At 40.4% G+C, this 20,512-nt stretch overlaps 1 protein-coding gene across 3 annotated transcripts in view; it reads left to right on the top strand.

The window, feature by feature from the left end:
- Positions 1-17,445, top strand: part of USP9X (ubiquitin specific peptidase 9 X-linked) — a 164,342-nt gene extending 146,897 nt beyond the window's left edge. For all 3 annotated transcript variants that reach the window (XM_061627466.1, XM_061627464.1, XM_061627467.1), the window contains 8 exons: positions 186-315; positions 1,707-1,892; positions 6,069-6,289; positions 7,872-7,960; positions 10,553-10,709; positions 10,994-11,206; positions 12,468-12,563; positions 14,143-17,445. In XM_061627466.1, coding sequence (XP_061483450.1) covers positions 186-315; positions 1,707-1,892; positions 6,069-6,289; positions 7,872-7,960; positions 10,553-10,709; positions 10,994-11,206; positions 12,468-12,563; positions 14,143-14,277 — 1,227 coding nt within the window. In that variant the 3' untranslated portion in view covers positions 14,278-17,445. The remainder of the gene's footprint in view (positions 1-185; positions 316-1,706; positions 1,893-6,068; positions 6,290-7,871; positions 7,961-10,552; positions 10,710-10,993; positions 11,207-12,467; positions 12,564-14,142) is intronic.
- The last annotated feature ends 3,067 nt before the right edge of the window (positions 17,446-20,512 follow it).

A 20,512-nucleotide genomic window follows, 5' to 3' on the forward strand; every position in this document is an offset into this window, starting at 1 on the left:
ATAGTGAATATTCAGGAATGTAATGATGTCACTGTTGATGTCATGAAACTTTTATTTTTAATTCTGGTTTGAGATTTAAGGTCCAGCTGGTCCCTTAAAGGGCTTTAGTGTACCAAGTTAATTTATTGTAGTATATATACTCAGTCATTAACGACTCTTAATATTAACATGCTTTTGCTTTGTAGGCCTATGATAATTTAAGCTTGAGTGATCACTTGCTGAGAGCAGTACTGAATCTTCTTCGAAGAGAAGTGTCTGAGCATGGGCGCCATTTGCAGCAATATTTCAACTTGTTTGTGATGTATGCCAACTTAGGTAATGTGCTGTTTGTTTGATCCTAAAGGCTTTGCACATGTGTTCTGTAATTGCATTTGCTTACAATCTTGCCAGTTTTCCTTGCCTATTTTTTCTCTTTTTAACATAAATCTTCATCCCAGATTTTATGTATGGCCCATTGGAGGCTTAATGATACTGCACAAATTATTCTTAATGGCTTAAACCAGTGGTTCTCAAGCTAAGCTCTGGGGATCCCTTGGATTCTTCAGCGTCAGTTAATGCTGGACAATCTTTTCTAGAAGATTTTACTCACCACTACCAATTTTTCCCTAAACCCTCAGTTACAAGGGGAAAGTGTGTGTGTGTGGGGGGGGGGTTAGGACACACACACATAGTTTGTGCAAGCTGTTACTCAGCAGACAGTTTATACATCCTGAATCTTGTTGAATCAGAAAGGCTTACTCCGTTTTTTTGAGATTGACTGGATTGTTGAGGACATGGAGTAATGTATCCACAGTAAACACCCATTTATGGATTTCCCAAATGTGAACAGATTCCTGAAATTTGTGCATATGGAAGCAAAGTGTATTTTATTTATTAAATTTATATCCCACCCTTCCTCCCAAAAGGAGCCCAGGGTGTATATTTTTATTTATTCATTCATTCAATTTATTAGTTGAATACTACCCGAAAATCTCCAATTGAGTAACAGCATAATTAAAAGCCAAAATAATATACATAAATAAAAATAAAATAAAATAAAACAATAACTACCCCCATACAGCACAGAAAGCTATGGCAACACAGTAATCTTGGCTGCCAAAGCAAAAACAAAACAATCACCTACTCCCCAGCATTAAAAAAAATAAAAATAAAACACGAACATGCACACATCCAGGTGTGTTGTTCTGGGAATTTCCTCTCCCCCCCCCCAATCCACCTAGGAGTCTTGGTCTCAAAGCTAGCCTCTGCAAATCAGTGCAGGAGTAGGTCTTCCTCCAGGGATGAGCTGATGGCGCTCCTCTCCTAACAGGGAGAGCAACAGCGAATGCAGAGCAGTCGTAGATGGCAAAAAAAGTTTACCTGCTCTGCAGATGTTCCAGCTGTTGCACCTCTGCTGCTGTTGCTGGAGGTTGCAGACTCAGCCTGGAAATTTATCCTCACCTACCCAGGAGTCTTGGCCTTGAAGCTAGCTGCTGCAAATCAGTGGGGGAGTGGGTCTTCCTCCAGGGATGGGCTGACAGCTCTCCTGTCCTTTCAGAGAGGGCAGTAAGAAAATGCAGAGCAGTGGTAGGGGGCAAAAAGTTTGCTCTGCAGGTGTTCCGGCTACCGCGCCTCTCCTGTTGCTTCAGTATGATTCAGTTTAATCATTAAAACCTACTTAGCTACATTTTAAGCTATTTTCCTCTTTTTTCCACCTTCCCTTTTAGGTGTAGCAGAAAAAACACAACTTTTAAAACTAAATGTGCCTGCCACATTTATGCTTGTGGCGCTGGATGAAGGCCCAGGTCCTCCAATCAAATATCAATATGCTGAACTGGGCAAGCTGTACACTGTGGTATCCCAGTTAATCCGCTGTTGCAATGTGTCATCACGTATGCAGTCTTCTATCAATGGTATTGTTAATTCTAAAGTTTATAAGCAGAACATACTTGTGATGAAATGCATATGGTGGTTGTTCATACTCGTTCATTCAGCTTATTAATCTTTTTCTATTATACTGGCCTGTGCTTACTTAAAGATTTGGAAAAGTTCCAAATCACTAAAATACAAGCTGTGATCTTGTGTTCAATGATGTATAAAAACAATTTCCAAGGAGTGACAGAGGTCGTCACACCTCTCGGATGATCTTCCTTTAGAGTCATGAAGTGTGGAGCCTAAGACTTCTTTAGTAGTAGCAGCAGCAACCATTGTTCCCTTCACATACAGCCTTCTCCATGTTAGCTGAGATGCCCTAAGCAACCTTGCAGTGAAAGGACAGCGACCAATGTCACCTTAAAAAATAGCGACGGAACTTTCCTTCTATGGCGCTCCAAGAAGTGCATTGGGTAGACATCACTCTCCTGCCTGACTTAGCAGAGAAGCTGTAGCATGGCCAAAGAGCCGCAACATCAGAGCCCCTCAGACCGGTAGGAGGTTGTCAGTGGCAGAGCTGTACAAAATGGTGTACCTCATTCCCTCACACAAAACAGAAGTGTCCCAAACAGAGCTTACATCCTCCACACAACCCAGCCAGAGCTCAAAATGGAGAATTTTGCAAGTTCAGTGAGACAGCAGGCAACCCCATCCAAGCAATCCCAAAGAAGAATGGAGAATTTGTGCTAGTCTGAATCTTGTTGCCTTGAGAAGTAGAAATTCTGCATTGGAAACATTGGGTTGTATCCAACCAAGTTGTCTATTTAGCGCAAGGACTTCTTCCTGTGCAGCAGGATTTCTTCTCCCCACACTCCCCCAAATCTGTTCTGGGGATTCCTCAGTCCTCCAGAGCAGTTGAGATGTGTGTGGGGAGAGGAGGTCCCATTGCATGGGCAGAAGTCCTTGCACTAATGGGACAACTTGGTTGGATACAACCCCTTGTGTTCAGTTTGTAGTCAGCATTGGCTTTCAGGTTTTTTTTAGCCAGGCAATTTCACCAAGGCATAACTATATACCCTTGTCATAGTCATTGACATTTTCTGAGGCTCTCCTATCACTGTGATAATTTCAATACAGGACTTTGACTTTGCACTAGTGTCAGCACTTCAAGGCCTTAACTAACATCGTGGTGACCTTAGTGGCATTCTTCTGGTTGCAGGGGCTACCTTACCCTAAATTTCCCTTACAACCGATATATTACCGTCCTTCACACTGAGGCAAAGGGAAGTAGTGAATGCCAACTGCCTGAGACAGCAAGCTTCCTGATCACCCTAGAAAAGAACTCCCTCAAACCAGTTCAACTCATATCACTTGGGTGTGGTCGTAGCGACGAAGACTTAATTTCATGATGAGGAACAAAGACTAAATGAGGAGGGGGAGAACCATGTACGCCACCTTGAACTCCTTGGATAAAAGGTGGGATATAAATACAGTAAATAAATAGCTGATCTCTCAGCACGTCTGCAGTCAGAGATCAGCTACTTATTTACTGTATTTATATCCCACCTTTTCTTCAAGGAGTTCAAGGTGGCGTACATGGTTCTTCCCCTCCTCATTTAATCCCCACAACAACTCTGTAAGGTAGGTTAAGCACAGAGACAGTGACTGACCCAAGGTCACCCAGTGAGCTTTGAGGCTGAGTGGGAATTCAAACCCTGGTCTCCCAGATCCTAGTCCAACACTCTAACCACTAGACCCCACTGGCTCTACAGAAGCCATGACTTTAGCACAGCTGCTGGATATGATAACCCTTGTGCCTAGGTACTATGAACTGGGCCAGTTAATAACTGTTGGACCTATAAGTGGTCTGAGAATGTTCTCCTGCCACCATCTTAGATTGTAAAATCCAATTTACTGTTAATTTTTCATTCCAAGGGAAGGCAGAACATGATTCTTCCTACCCTCACTCCTGAGTCAATGCATACGGGAATAGACTGAATTTTGGGAATGACCTGAGCACTGCTCAAGTCAACCCTTTCCCCTATGTGCCACAGTCCCAGTGAAAGTCTATCCTCTCCTCCCCTCCAAGTAGTTTTTAATTAAAAGGGAAACGGGGGGGATATTTTTTATTAACTGCTGTACAGAAAAAAGAGTTAAACCCTCCTCCCCATACACATGGGGTGGATGTGTGGGTGTCTGTCTGCCTTTCCCCAATCCTACAACGGCTGTTGTTTAAAAAAAGAAAAAACAGACACATTAGATGCAAATTATGTGATTAATGGAGCATGTAGTTTGGCTCTCAATCTCATTTTGACAAACAAAACAAGGAGGAGTTTTTTTATATATATGTTGTATTCCTCAGTGAAGAATCAAAGCCTGCACAATTAAACAAGGGAAGGCTTCCCTCCCTTGGAACAGGCCTTATTAGCATTATCAAAATATGGAATAGTGTCTGTCATACAGCATTTAATAGACTAATACTATTTTAAAAGTATAAAGGCAAAGCTTTTGACAAAGTGCCCCAAGATATTCTGAATGTGGGCTGGATGGAACAACTTACCAGGGGGATCCACAGTTGGCTCCAGAATCGTACTCAAAGAGTGCTTATCAATGGTTCCTTCTCAAACTGGGGGAGGTAACTAGAAGGGTACCGCAGGGCTCAGTCCTGGGCTCAGTGCTCTTCAACATTTTTATTAATGACTCGGATGACGAGGTGCAGAGAATGCTTATCAAATTTGCAGATGATACAGTTGGGAGGGATAGCTAATACCTTAGAAGACAGAAACAAAATTTAAAGGAATCTTGATAGCGGGAGCATTGGGCTGGAAACAACAGCATGAAATTTAACAGAGATAAGTGCACAGTTCTACACTTAGGAAAAAGAAACCAAATGCAGAGGTATAAGATGGGGTACTTGGCTCAGCCATACGGCATGTGAGAAGGATCTTGGGATTGTTGTTGATCACAAGCTGAATATGAGGCAACAGTGTGATGTGGTTGCAAAAAAGGCAAATGCTGTTTTAGGCTGCATTAACAGAAGTATAGTTTACAAATCGCGTGAAGTGTTGATTCCCCTCTATTCAGCATAGTTAGGCTTCATCTTGAGTACTGTGTCCAGTTCTGGGGACCACACTTTAAGAAGATGCAGACAAACTGGAATGGGTTCAGAGGAGGGTAGTGGGGATGATCAGGGGACTGGAAACAAAGCCCTATGAGAAGAGACTGAAAGAACTGGGCATATTTAGCTTTGAGAAGAGAAGACTGAGGGGAGATAAGATAGCACTGTTCAAGTACTTGAAAGGTTGCCACACGGGAGGGCCAGGATCTCTTGTTGATCATCCCAGATTGCAGGACACGGAATAATGGGCTCAAGTTCCAGATTCCAACTGAATATCAGGAAAAACTTCCTAACTGTTAGAGCAGTACAACAACGGAACCTATTACCTAGGGAGGTGGTGGGCTCTCCAACACTGAAGACATTCAAGACGCAGCTGGACAGCCACCTGTGGGGTATGCTTTAATTTGGATTCCTGCATTGAGCAGGCGGTTGGACTAAATGGCCTTAAAGACCCCTTCCAACTCCTATGATTATATGCAACAAATATGGTGTATTGGCTCACACACCAAGTCTTCAGACTAGGTCAAGTATCTCCAAAGCTATGGGCAGTATCCCAAGGACAGCACTGTGCTCCTTGCTCTTCTACAATATTGCAGCGTCCTGAAACCTACTCTGAAAATCAGGTCATATTTTGAAGCAGGAGGTATAATGTAAACAAGAGAACCGTTAGATAGGGAAAGGGGGGATAACTGCACACAGATATTTTAACACACATTTGATGTGCATGTTTCTGAAATTCATTTCTCTCTTAAGCACAATCAGGATTAGGTCTGAAGAATGAGCTTTTCTCTTTCTAAAGATTTGTTCATGTTAAGAATTAACCAAGCTGCAGTACTGATATTTGTATTTGCAGTATTAATATTTTACATCATCAGCTGCAGTGCCTTCAGTGACCATAACTGTTATAAGATTAATGCATACCGTTTAGACGCACCTACACAATAGAGATTTTCATATCAAACAGGGAGACATTTTACTTACATAGCAAATGTACCATAGATTGTTTCATGCAACAATTTAAAATATGACTTTGATAGTACCTTGTTGATTTCTATAGTTCAAAGCAAAAATGAAATAATAAAACAATGTTTCTTTTTAGGTAATCCTCCACTTAGCAACCCCTATGGTGATACTAATTTATCACAGCCAATAATGGCACTTCAGCAGAATGTGGCAGACATCTTGTTTGTGCGAACTAGTTATGTGAAAAAAATAATTGAAGACTGCAGTAACTCAGAAGAGACCATCAAACTACTTCGCTTCTGCTGTTGGGAGAATCCTCAGTTTTCATCTACAGTCCTTAGTGAACTACTTTGGCAGGTAAAAAAATATTAAAATGGAGAGAAAGGTGCATTTTATTTAAGAGGCCGGTATGTAGAGATGATTGTCCCTTGATTGCCCCTACTCAAGATGGTGAAACCTTTTTAAAGTTAACTTCCCATCCTTATTTACACAAGTCACCTGAATAGTCGATTTACTTTATTAAAACAGGGCTCTGCCCGTGCATGCTTGATGAATCAACCTCCGTCTCCTAGGTTGCCATGGCAGCTTTCCCCCTTCCCTAGGTCGCCAAGGCTCCCAAGCAGAGCTGCCCTGGCCTGTTGCTCTGTGGCTCACCCAGGCTGCCACCTGCTGCTCATTCTCCCGCCTGCCCACTTGTCCCCCTCCCTCCCTGCCTGCTTGGTTGCTGGCATTGCAGCAGCAACCCTCCACTCATTCTCCTGGTCTCATCTGCCTGCCCACCTGCCTGTTCGCCTACTTGCCTGCTCACCCTCCTTCCTCCCTCACAGCTGCCCTCCGCCCAGTCTCAGCTCTCTGTCCTCCATTTTTGCTCAGTTACTGGTCTTGCCTGCCCCCATTGCCATGTCCCCATCGTTACAAGACTGTCACGTGACTACAGCACGACACCTTACAAAATATGTAGTAGGATAGGATATTTGTACCCCATGTTCGAACCATATTTTTCAAGATGACTTACAGTTAAAATACAATATAAAAAAGCAATCAGGATTAAATATATCAAAAGGCAGCCTTTTTAAAATCATCTTATTAAAACAGTAGTAAGATTAATTTGTGCTTGAAAGGCTATGATGGGATCATATTCTTTCCAACAGCATGTGGTAGATTTGGTGGAGGCTAGAACAAATCACGGGGTCTGATTTATTTCCCACCTTTTTTCTCTTGGGCTCAAAGCGGAAAGGAACAGTTTTCTACATTGGAAGCAGATGTAGCACATAGTTATGAAATTACTATTTGAGTTTTCAGACCTCTTATATGGATATATTTTGATGGAAAACAATCCCCTAATTGTCATATAATGTGTTTCACATTTATATTATCAAATAGTAAAAAAAGTTGGTTCATATTTGATATTACATGACCAAAGCCCTTAGGCTTGTATGTGGACTCCTCACTCTCACACAATTTGTTTTAATTATTTCTTGGTTCATGGAACACCAGGGAACAACTAAGCAGAGTATTAGGAGAGAGACAGAAAAGTGCACACGAGCCTGAGGCTTTTGGACATATTATGCTGAGCTGTGGTGGTATTTGTGAACTGACCCAGCGCCTGAACGTACAGTTCAGGATGGCATAATATGCTCATTAAAAAAAAACCCACAACCTTACTTGTGATTGCATTTTCAGACTTGCATCCCATTAGTCTTCAATGTTCTAACAAGTAGTGGTTACTGTAAAAAGTATTGGAATGCTCATCCAATTATAAAACCTTATTTAACCATCCCAAAAATATTTTCCATGGCTTGTGACATATAAAAGAAAGTGCATTCATAGTATAGTATTGTACCTATCCAGATAGTCGTAGCCTAAACCCTTCTGTACTACACACTTAAATTATCAGTAATTATATGTTAATGTTTCCCTCAAATTCCACCTTTTTAAGGTTGCATATTCTTACACATATGAACTTCGACCATACTTGGATCTGCTTCTGCAAATCTTGCTAATTGAGGACTCTTGGCAAACTCACAGGTTAGCACTTGGGTTTTTTTTTTTTGCTCAATACCATTTTTTTTTCAAAATAATGTGTTGCGTCTTTGTGAAAGTCCTCATGACTATTTTCATGGAGAAATAGTAGGTTTTAGGAGCCTGCTGGAAACTGTCTTAAGCTATATCCAATGTGGCTGTTATAAGAGCATAGGAAATATATTTGGATCATGCATGTTATATACAGGATAAATCAGCCTGAGAGAGGTCATTGTGCAGTAGTTATTTTAATTTACAGAGATGAGTTGAGTGGTTAAGACTGTTAAACTGTTAAATCCCTGGTTCAAATATCTTCTCTGAAGACTCACTAGGGGTCTTATTTTCTGTCTGTGCTCCCCATCTGTTACACGGGGATGGTAACTATGATTACTAGGAGGGAGAAAGGAAGGATTACTGAGATGTATGTGAAATGTTTTCTGACTGTTCAGGAAAACTGCTATGTAAATGCTAAGTACTGTTATTATTAGATTGCATAACGGGAGCGAGGACCAGGGGACCTCAAGTCTTTTTACGCAAGGCCTGAAAAATTCTGCTATAGGCCATTGTGATGAAGATCAGTTGAGGACATTTACAGGTTCTGCATCTTTACACAGCACCGTCTTAGAAGAAGTAGCCCTCCCTGTGGAGAAAGAAAGCAGAATGTCTCTGATAGTGCTTCTCATATATTGTTGCTCTTCAATGATACAGCAGGCATTATCTTAGAAGGGAGGCATTCCATCTTGTTAGGAGTGAAGGGAGGATGCCTCTCCTTAGATGGTGCTTGCCACCAACAGTTGTGCAAGTATTGGCACTGTTTATCTGGATCTATTTCAACCCAGCCTATGGTCTGGCTTTGGCACTAAAACTGCTTTGGCTGTCCTTATGGAAGACACATGCCAGAACAAGGATGGAAAAGTGTGACCCTACTAATTCTGGACATTTTATCAGCTTTCAGTACCATTGGCTGTGGTATCCTTCTGGAGATGCTGTTGAGTCTGGGGGATTGCATTCCAGTCATTCTGCTCCAGTCTAGACAACTGTTTCCAGAAGGTCATACTGGGTTATTGGTCTGCCCTGTGGCAGCTATGCTGTGGTGTACCACAGACCTCTATTTAGGGCTTCAGTGATCATAACTGTTATATCATAAGATTAATGCATGCCTGTTAGGGCTCTAGATACTAATCTACATGAAACTAGGGATTGGATCCACTCGCCATGAATTTGCTGCCATCCCCTGCCACCCTCTACTGAGGAGACAAAGGAGGGCTTCCCAGGCCGAATGTTACAGCAGAGGCCTCAACAACAGCCTGCCCGAGCAGGGCCAGGCTGCAGAGGAGGAAGATGAGGCACCACACTGTGGAGAAAGCAGCAGGTGGGATGGGCAAATATCAACTTAATTCCGAACGGGTGGTGGGGGTGTGGAAGTAAGTGGATGTTCACCTATTGCAGCCTGAAGCCTGTTGCTTTCCTCACAGTGTGGTGCCTCATCTTCATGTTCCTCTTCCTTCTCCATGGCCAGGCCCTGCTGGGGAGATATTTTCCAAGGCCTCTGCTGTATTGTTCAGCCTGGGGAGGGCCCCCATCTCTTCTGCCTTCTCCTTCTCCATGTTGGTTTGGAGATGGTGGGGAATTTGTGGATCCCGTCCATACACGAGACCACTAAGATTGTCCTGGGACCTGGAGTGAGATGCCAATACACATGATACCTGACACACTCAACTGAAAGCACTAATAGTAGAAGATCACTTAAGTGGTTAGTTACATGGGATAAACAGTAGATTTTTTTTTACCACATTTATTCAATAGACAAAGAAAATACTTTTTCCAATGTATTAGTATGCAGTAGTATGGGAGGATTCACTACATTAGTAAAACATTGTTTTTAGTATAGCATTTTATTTTGAAATCATTTATTTTGCTGTGTGTTGTATTTGTGGTAGTTTCGTAATCAAACAAAAAATGAGCTGCAGGAATTCTACGTGTCAGCTTAAAGCAACCCTAAAGAACCATGATCATCTGTTTAAAACCTCATTACTATCAAGTGTTCCCTAAAGATGATAATGCAACTTATGACTGTAATTGTACAGTCAACACTTGGATGCATTGAAATGTATCCAAACCAAAATTGGACCAGTCATGTCCACTTTGGATCTGCACAAGATGAATGTCTGTTTTGAAATTTGTGTATGTATTTGTACTTTTCTGTTAAATGTTGTACAGATTTTATTTGTTTTGGGAATTTATATACCACTTTTCTTCAAGAAAGAACCACAAAGCATTAGTAGTTGTATTTGAAAAGATAAAACTTAGTCATGCCTAACTGGGAACAATGCAGTATTTTGTAGAGAAATCATGCTGATCACTTTAACTCCTTATAAACTATATGCAAGTTTCAGATAAAGAAGGAAGACAGAAAATACATGTTGAAACAACCTCTAAATTTATCTGGCTTGTTGAATTATAACAATATATTCCATGTTGAGCTGCCTGGTTTTACAGTAATTGGAACTGTAACACTAGCCCTTATGATGACATTTACATGCAGGTTTATTGTCTATGTGAAATTCTGACCTTTTGGTGTGCTTGGATTTCCTTTAGGATTCACAATGCACTTAAAGGAATTCCAGATGACCGGGATGGGCTATTTGATACCATTCAACGCTCTAAGAATCATTATCAAAAAAGGGCTTACCAGTGTATAAAGTGCATGGTGGCTCTTTTCAGCAACTGTCCAGTAGCCTACCAGATTTTACAGGTAAGTCCTTGTATCTCAACATTTGTGTAATGTAAAACAATTTATTCCACAAAACTCTTTCTACAGAGAAACCTAAATCCACTGTCTTGTGTATTTTACCCAAATAAAATGGGGGAAAAGAACCAAAGTCCATTTCTTCATATAAAAATAAGACAATATTCTGTTCCTTTTTTTTTGTTTTACAAAAAATGTCAAGAGTAATGAATGGGAAACTATGTACCCTTTTAAAATTGGAGGTTTTAAGAAGCAATTTAAAAATATTGAATGACTTTTTATCTGTTCAGAGCAATGGAGATTTGAAGAGAAAATGGACCTGGGCAGTAGAGTGGCTTGGAGATGAGCTTGAACGAAGGCCATACACTGGCAATCCACAGTATACCTATAACAATTGGTCCCCTCCGGTCCAGAGTAATGAAACGTCAAATGGCTACTTTCTGGAGAGATCACACAGTGCAAGAATGACCCTTGCAAAAGCTTGTGAGCTGTGCCCAGAGGAGGTAAGGACTGAGTTTGGAGCTAATGTTGCTTTGGCATTCATTGGAAGGCAAATAATTGTGTAACACAATATCTTAATAAATAAATAAATGTATATCCTACCTTTCCTCCAAAAGGAGCCCAGGGTGACAAGCAACAAGTGATAAAACATTAAAATCATCTTTAAAACAATTCCAATACCAATACAGACAGTAATAGAGGTGTCTGCTTAAAAGGCTTGTTGAAAGAGGAAGGTCCTCAGTAGGTGCCAAAAAGACCACAGAGACAGCACCTATCTAATATTTTTAAGGGGAGGGAATTCAAAAGTGTTGGTGCCACAAAACTAAAGGTTTGCTTCCTATGTTGTGTGGAACAAGATTAGATGGTGTCTGCAGGAGGCCCTCAGCTGCAGAGCGTAGTGATCATCTGGGTATGTAAGGTATATTGTAGGAATATATATTAGTGACATTGTAGAAATGCGAGCTGATATTACAGATTTATATGTAGTTTCTAGCTTAGAAAAGTGCTGCTCTGATTGGTGTTTAAAAAAAAACTACTATTGTTAAAACTTAACCCAAGCCAACATTGCCTTATGGAACACTAAATTTTTTAGAGTTCGGAGCTGATACGCAGGAAGAGCTTAACTTCCCCCCTTCCCTTTACTGTAGCACTCAGGTTTGGGGGAATGCCCCAATGATCACTTTGAAAGAAAAGGGAGGTTGAGCATCCCTGTGCCCATGTATGAGCCCCCTCAGGTCCCTAACTTGCAATACTTAATATGAAACCATCTAATGCTGATATGCTATTATATACTATTGGATTTAAAGAAACACCCATAGAAGGGGTTGTCAGAAGCTGAATTTTCCATGTGCTCCATGCCCCCAGCCTCTTCTGAGGGTCTGAAAATCCTGCTTAATGGGGCGGGCTCTGATGTCATAGTCTACGTAGAAAGATCCCCCCAAAATCAAGTGAAGGCATCTTCCATGAGTAGAGCTCCTACTCATGGAAAATGCCTCTATCCAGTTTTTGGGAATTCTCTCCCTTAGCCCCCATACCATAGCCTTTATTCAGCAGGATTCTCTGACCCTTAAGAGGCTGGGGGCAGAGGAGCTGCCATGTGAAGGAAGGTGCAGAAAAGTCAGCTTCCACCCACCCCATTCTGTAGAAATGTATCTGGAGTCAACTTTTTTGGAAAGTTCAATTAATTGCCAGAAGAAAATAACGAAAAGGTTTAATTTGAAAAGCACATTTATTGTTGTTTTAATGAGTGGTTTTCATTTTTAGGAACCAGATGATCCTGATGCCCCTGATGAGCATGAATCCTCTCCACCAGAAGATGCTCCATTGTATCCCCATTCACCTGGCTCCCAGTATCAACAGGTGACCAGAGATTTTTCTTAAAAACCTGTAAATTAATTTTAGCATCCATATACACCTTTTACTTAAGAAATATATTGCCAACTTTATTTCTTTAAAGACAAGGATATGTGTTTCACAGGTACATCCTAGAACATGATTCTGGGAGAGGGCACTTTCAACATAGTGTTATGTGCAGACAGGTTCATTATCTTTAAAAGGATCTTGTGAGTGCCCTCACACCCAACCATTATATGGGAAAAGTTATCTACCTAACTCTTTTATGTGGCATATGTCATGGCTACAGCCAGCAAGACAACTTCAATCCAGAAAAAAACCCTACATTCTCCAGATATGACACATCCAGTGATGCTTTGTGGACCACTTTAGAAGGCAAACCTTTGCCGCCCTGGGCTCTTGCTGGGAGGAAGGGCAGGATATAAATCAAATAATAAATAAATAGTGCAAAATGTCTAAAATTTCACATGAAGTTTAGCACAGAATGATCTGCTAATAGAAATTTCTGAACCAACACTGAGGCTGATTCTATTCTGTTATAATTCATGTATAATACTATATGAACTTAAGTTGTCCCTTAGTCAATTGATAGATTTAGGCTGCAGTCTTGTTCAGGTGTTGGATTTTATATTTTTCAAAGCTTTCTCAAACCGAAAGTGAGGTACAGTACAGAATATTTGATTCATGACCACTGAGCTCCAGATTTAAAGTGCATCTCTTAAAAGTTAAATGTCTTTACAAATCTAGTGATAACCCTGGAAAGTTGAAATTGTATTTATCTGGCATTACTCTTGTTCATAAGTCATAGAAAACAACAGTGTTTGCTCCCTTACCTTTCCTAAACAATTAATTGTATATCCTTAATTTGTTAATTTCCTTTCCTGCTCACTTTCCTTTATCTTGCTTTCTTTACTGATGTTCCCAGCAGAGCAGTTGGTACGTGATATAGACCCAATCCCCTCAAAGTTAAAACACATTTTATCCACCAGCTCCCTTATTTGTTAGTGTGTGGTGTCTTCACTTTCTCACAAGAGCTGGCTTTTTTCACCACCTAACATGCACAATGGCTATATTTTAATTCCAGTTAGAGGTTTATAACTGATCCAGCTTCGCATTACACCAAGGTATACAAATGTTTTACATCTGCCTGTTTAGGTGTGTTAAAACATCATATTTGATGCAGATCAGATTATCATTTTATCAAGTTTGATGCAAGATCTATACCCTTGGAAGAAAGATAATTCACAATTACCACTTGCTACTTTTCTATACTAATTAGAACTTTCCTCCTCACCATTCTGTTTTTGAAGACTTATTTTAATTGAGGACCTTCACATGTATTGGGTAGCATTTTTCTGTTTCCTCTTGCTTCAGCTTTTGCATGTAGTTGGAATTAATTAACAGTAAGTTTACCTTTCAATTTCAGTATAAAATTATTTGGTCTCAATTTTTACTTGATGGTAAGTGTTGGTATCTCTCTAGGGATAATTTCAAATACCAAGTATTTCTTACTAATTCCCTCATCTGTTTTGGGAAAGAAATACATAGAAGCAGTTATTCTTAAAATATGTTTTGTCTCTTACAGAATAACCATGTGCATGGACAACCATATACAGGCCCAGCAGCACATCATATGAACAACCCTCAGCGAACCGGCCAACGAGCACAAGAAAATTATGAAGGCAGTGAAGAGGTTTCACCGCCTCAGACAAAAGAATAGTGGAAATGCACATAATTAACTTGCCCCATCAAGACTGTGCACCCAGGCCTTACAGTCCAACTTTTCTCTGTGTCTGGCTAATATTTAGAAAAACTATTCCTAATCAACATGGAGTGAAGAGTCTATTCACTGTCTTATCTGCAGAAAATTGCTGTCAATATATAACCTGCCTGCAGTGGAAAGTGTATAGTGTTTTGTAATAAATGGCCTGATGCTAATGTGTAAATGGCAAAGGTGTATATAGTATATTAATGTTTGACTGTTAATTCTTAAGCAAGAAACATTTTTTGTCTTGATGAGACTCACAGATCTACAACAATTTCTTGATATATCCGCTGCGCTCTCCAACCAGTGTTGCCTGCCCAATGGCAGTTGGATCAACTTCTTTCCCCAAAAAAGTAAGCCTCTCCATGTCAACCAGAAAAATAGTTACATGTTAATTCTTTGCCACTGGAGTCAATTTTACTATGAGCAACGTAATGATTGGTAAACTTTTAATTATTTGGTTGATGTGGAAAATTGGTGATGTAACATTGTTTCTAGGTCTTTTTTCATTGCCTTTTTTCATTCTGGTATTAGGTTAATCACTTTGAAGCTATAGTTGAGCTGTAACATTTAGCATGGCTTCACACCAGGTTAGTGTAGCCAGTGAGGAAAGAAAAATTACAGTTGTCCCAAAGCGACAACTGTGTTGTTCAGAGCTTTTCTTCTGACACCTAGAATATAAAACGGGGAGGGGAGGGTTGGGCAATGTGACAAACAGGTGGTTTTCAGTTGCACATTTGTTCCTCACATCTGATGTTTGACCGTTTTGTCTCTGGGTGGGATAAAAAAACACTTAGTTTTCAGTAATAGGAAATTAAAAGATTTAAAACAAATATGCAAATTTTTGCTATGCCAGGATGCCTGGAGCATAATAGACTGTATTTGGTGTGCTTGTTTTGTTTCTTTGGTAGAGCTTATTTGATAAACTTCTAAACACTTTCCTTTCTACTGCATTGCAGTGAAGTGGAAGTCAACAAAATCACACAATACTTGTGAGTGCCACTGCACCAAGTTAACTTGCTGGCTTTCTGCTTGTTCACAATTCTACTTGAAAACAAGAATTGAATCTTAGCTCTTTGTCCATTATAAGAGGACTCTGAAACTTAGAAGCAGAGTTTGATTATTAAAAAAAACTACTGGTTAGTCAAATACAAATCTGAGGTATCTCTATTCCAGAGTAAACATTTGTTTAAAGACTTCAAGGAAGACATCAGTAAATACTGTATTTAAATTAAAATCAACTTGAATGTGTGTAATTATTTTGGAATCTGTCGAAAAACCAAATACCCCTGCAAAACAGATACAGCCCACCCTATACTATTTAAATATTTGCTGTTTTATTTTATAGAAATTATTTTGCTGAATTCACAAATAGAATTTGATTTAAGAAGACCATTTTTGTCCTGTGGTGTGTGTGTGGTTTTTTTAAAAGAAACAGACTGCACAGGTAGTTGAATTCTGTGCACTATACTGAATTCTGGAACTAAAGCTGCATTGAGAATTGGTGGACAGAAATTTGACCCTTGACAAGAATAAAAAAGGAAAACTGTAATAGTTTCTTAATGTGACTATCTTGTACTTTTTGTATGTTTTATATATTACATATATATTTAATGAGCACAAGCTTGAAGGTATTTTATACAATTGAGTTACTACAAACAACGCTGCTTATCAAACTGAGGATTTATAGTCAAAATGAACAAAGTGAGAAAATCATAAGTGCATTCTTTTGCATTCAGTGTAATGAGATAGTCTTAAACCATTTTTAAATATTCTGTGTAGCAGTGATCACATTACCCTTCCAGATTTTTTCTAGTATTCATGTTAATTGTTATGATGTTAATTAGATTGGTTGACAATGTCTGGGTGAAACATTCCCTATTTATTTGGGTATGTTTAGTATCAGCTTAAATCAAAATATTAGCCTGTTTTGTTAGTTACAACAGTTCATATTTCCTTGGACCAGTAATTATTGTTAAAAATGTTGTTTCATATACTATCTTTGCATACAGAAACACAGAACTTGTTACTTTCGCCTTGGAGAAACAATTAAGCGTGAAGTGATTTTGGAAATAACGTTTTTTTAAAAAAACAAAGAAAAACACCCTGTTGCTTTCACAAGGCTATAACTTACTCCTCACGGGGAAAGAATTTCCAGATGACCACTTCGGGAGTATTACGGCTAATCCTTTTCCCTTGGAAGAGAGACTCCTGAGACAATTGCCTCTTTAAAACTAATGTGTAGCAGAAACCTGAAAAGTAATTTTCTTCCTTCTTAGCAAAAGGTCACATTTATTCATTTTAAATGAAAATGTTCTAAAGAATAATTAATGCATGCTTCTGTCAGAGCTTTGGCAGCAGTCACTTTAAAGCTGTAATGTAATACCTCAATATTAATGGCACACATTAAAACAAGTCCTCAAAGTGCCTAAAGGTTTAATTTTACTTTTTCCGTTAATTATTGAATCCTAATTTTTATTTGTAACAGCTAATGGGAAATCCCTGTCTTCCATAAAAGCAATCCATCCACTAGTAATCTTACACTTTTTCCTAATCATTTGACAATATATAAAAATTGATCACCTGTAGGAAAAAGGTTTTAGTGTTTTTGTATCAGAATGTGTTTATGTAAATAGCTTCATTTACCCTATCAGGAGCAGTTCTGTGTGCAAATTAATTTTTGCCACTGTTTTCAGAGAGTAAACTTTAAACTTGTTTTTGTGTTAACACTGCTAAGTCACCCTGGTGAAGGAGGTATGCATGGTTGCCAGCTTTCTGGGATTTTATTACATATTGTCACTTTGGGGGAGTTTTTGAATGCTGGAAATAATGGGAGCCTCAGTCTTCATTTAAAAGCAGATTTTAGTCTTCAGTGGTTGTGGAAACAATTAAAAGTTTGTCTGCAGTGTCCTCTGAACATTCAAAAACCAAAAGAGAAATAAAAAGAGTCCAAAATGGAATTTTAAACCTCATGATTATTAAGCCATGGAATGTTTTTTTAAAATTACCGTGAGTTGAAGAATTAGCTTTACAAACACAAATGTATTGATTCAGTTTGCTTCCCAAGCAAAATTAAGTTGTAACTAGTAAACCCTTTACAGGTGGTGTATTAGACTCTGGGTGTCATTTGTTCATATTGTTAGTCAATTACAAAGGAAGGTAATGTTTAGAACTCCTTGGAAAATTGAGAGAGGTGGGAGTAGAGTAAGTATGCTACTGTCCCTTGAGGCATACCTTCATGAAGTGAATGTTCATCCCCTCTGTGGTATTTTCAAAATGGAATTGCACTTTGAGAACTTGATGCAAAATATTGATTTGTTTTGGTTTGTGGTGAAAGCACATTTTCCTAGTTTCCTAGGTGACACAGGCCATAGGATTGTCCTCTGCATAGTTCCCATGAATTTCAGTGGAGCCTGAATAAAAGTACTCCTGGGACAATTTCATAGTTTGTTCAAGAGAACTTTGTTTCCCTTGTTTTATGAATGAGTGATTATCTAGTATCATTCATAAACACTCTGGTAACACAAGCAAGTGTTATATAACTAAACGTTGAATTTGATCTTACTCTATTAGAATTGCATTGTTAAACAAGCCATATTACGCTTTTTTTATACAGTAGGGCCCCACTTATACAGCAGGTTAGGGACCAGACTCCCGCCAAAAAGCAGAACATCAATCAGCTGTAGTGCAGGGAGCTCCAGCTGACAGTGCTTGGCCCCTGAAGCTCCCCATGCAACAGCTGATCGATATTCCGCTTTTCTGTGCATCGCCCTCCCCCCCCCCCCGCTTGCTCACTCGCCCTTGGTACAGTGGGGGAGTAGTGCTCCCCTGCCACGGATCGCAGGGAGGGAGCTGCCTGCCTGCCCGCCCATGCCTGCTTTCTTGCTCTCCGCCGCCTCCCTTGCTCATCCCCCCTTGCCCAGTCGCCCTCCCCTTGCCTGTTCACTTGCATGCTCTCTGCCACCTCCCTCGCTTGTTCCCCCTTGCCCGGTCGCCTACCCCTGCCTGTTTGTGCACTTGCTTGCTCTCCGCCACCTCGCTCATCCCCCTCTTGCCCGCTCGCTCAGCCCCTGCCTGTTCACGCACTCGCTCTCTGCCACCTCCCTCGCTCATCCCCGCTTGCCCCCCCCTTGCCCCCCCCTGCCTGTTTGCATGCTTGCTTGCTCTGTGCCACCACTCGCTTGTCCCCCGCTTGCCCTCCCCCCTGCCTGTTGGCTTGCACGCACGCTCGCTCACTCGCCCTCCGCTGCCTCCCTCGACAATAAAATGGTGCCGGACGCCCTTCTCGGACTCAGCTGCTGAGCGCGTTGTCAGAGCTTGGAAATGTTTTTTGAACTACAACTCCCATCAGCCCAACTGTAGTTTAATAAAGGAACATTTCCAAGCTCTGATGATGCGCTCAGGGCATCGGGCGCCACCAATTTGTGCACTCAGTGTCTCTCTTTTCCAAGCTGTTCACGTCATACGGCAAAATTGCCGCAAAAACAGAACAAGCACCGGACATATGGAACATGGATACAATTCAAAACCGCCGCATTAGCGAAGCACCAAGAAGCTAAGTGCTGGAAAGCGGGGCCCTACTGTATGCTACTCAAAAAGGGAAATGATGGTAGAGAAAATTCTCATAGCAGGAAAAAATGATTTCAGAAAAATGCACTTCTTGAATGGAGTTTATGGCAAAAAACAATATAGAGGGTAGCATAAGGCTGGTTCATGCTTGTGCATTGCTTCATATTGCCTTGTTTTCAGTATACTGGATCTTAAGAAACACTCGTGGAAGAAAATTAGCAGACCAAAACTTCCCCAATCCCTCCTCACCCGTGCACCCCCAAAAAAATATTTCCTGAGGGTTGAGGAAACTGGGTGGTCTGTGACATGGGGAGCTAACAGGGAAGGATCACACTAAAGCACCATCCATGATTGAATCTCCACTTGCATGATTCCACTGCCTGAATTAGGGTCATCTCCCCCATGCCATAGCTCACGCATTCAGTAAGGTCAGGAAAGATTTTTTGGCAGTGTAGAGGTGATGAGGGAGCAGGAAATTCCCGAATGGGCATTACTACACCAGCAAGTGGGGTGGTGCTCTAACAACTGCTTGGGGCAGGAAAATGCCATCCCTCCAACAGAATCTGGGCTACCCCTCTCCTAGAGTGACCTTTTTTCCCCCTGCCTCACTTGAAGCACTACAGTATTTGCTTGTGCTCCTCTGGCCTATCATTCTTAGTGTGAAGTTTGTGTTTCTTGTGGTTTGTGAATGTTATGGGTGTTTGAGTAGTGTTACGCTATCCCTGTGTTTGCATTGTAGTTTTTACCTTTTCCCTCAGAGCACATTTGTTTCCTTTCCTGAGGGTTCTTGGGATCCTACCCAGTGTTTTTCAAGGAAGTTGGTTCACATATGCGGAAACAAGTTGGTATGTTTTAATCAATTGCTATGTGTGTGAACTGGCTCTGCCTTCTTCCTTTGGCTAGTTAGAGTGCCATTGCTTCTTCAAGTCCCTATTCATGGAAAGCCCTAAATGGACAGGGAAGCATTTTATTGCGCTACATTCTGGTAGATAAAGTGGAATAAAACCTGTATGCACCTTCAGTTTATTTCACATTCAGCACAGAAGAAGAGTTATGTCTAGGAAAAAAATTCCTTTTGAGAACTGCATGCAGCATGGAACTCCATAAGAGATTGGAAAATATTTCCTTTATAGACACTTGTGCAAACATTGTTCCCTCTCCTTTTGTTCTCATTGTGAGTAGCTTGCTTCCTATCAGATGTCAATGGCCAGTAGAACATTAAATTCCAAGGAGTTTATTTGCTATATTGTAGAACTTCAGCTGGGATTTTATTCATTTGTGTTAACTGTGAAAGAACCTTACAGCAGTGTCAGGAAAAGTAGTAATAGATTACCTGAAGGAATTTGTGGCATTTCCTCCATATTGGCTTGTGAAGATGGTTGCTCTTATGAATTGCACAATTTTGCCCAGATTATCAAAATGCAGGTGTTCTAAATTCTGTACAGTTGTGGATTTAAACCACAATGAATTTCTACACACTTAAATAACAAATATTGCAGAAAATGTCAGGTAAATTATAGGATGACTAATTTAGTGAAGAGAATGATGCTGAGCTGGAGTCGTGCAGTGGCTCAAGAGATCTTAATTACAAATCAGGAAGTTTGTGGTACTAATTTCACCT

The sequence above is a fragment of the Rhineura floridana genome, chromosome 5, assembly GCF_030035675.1.
Source record: "Rhineura floridana isolate rRhiFlo1 chromosome 5, rRhiFlo1.hap2, whole genome shotgun sequence".
Lineage (NCBI taxonomy): Eukaryota > Metazoa > Chordata > Lepidosauria > Squamata > Rhineuridae > Rhineura > Rhineura floridana.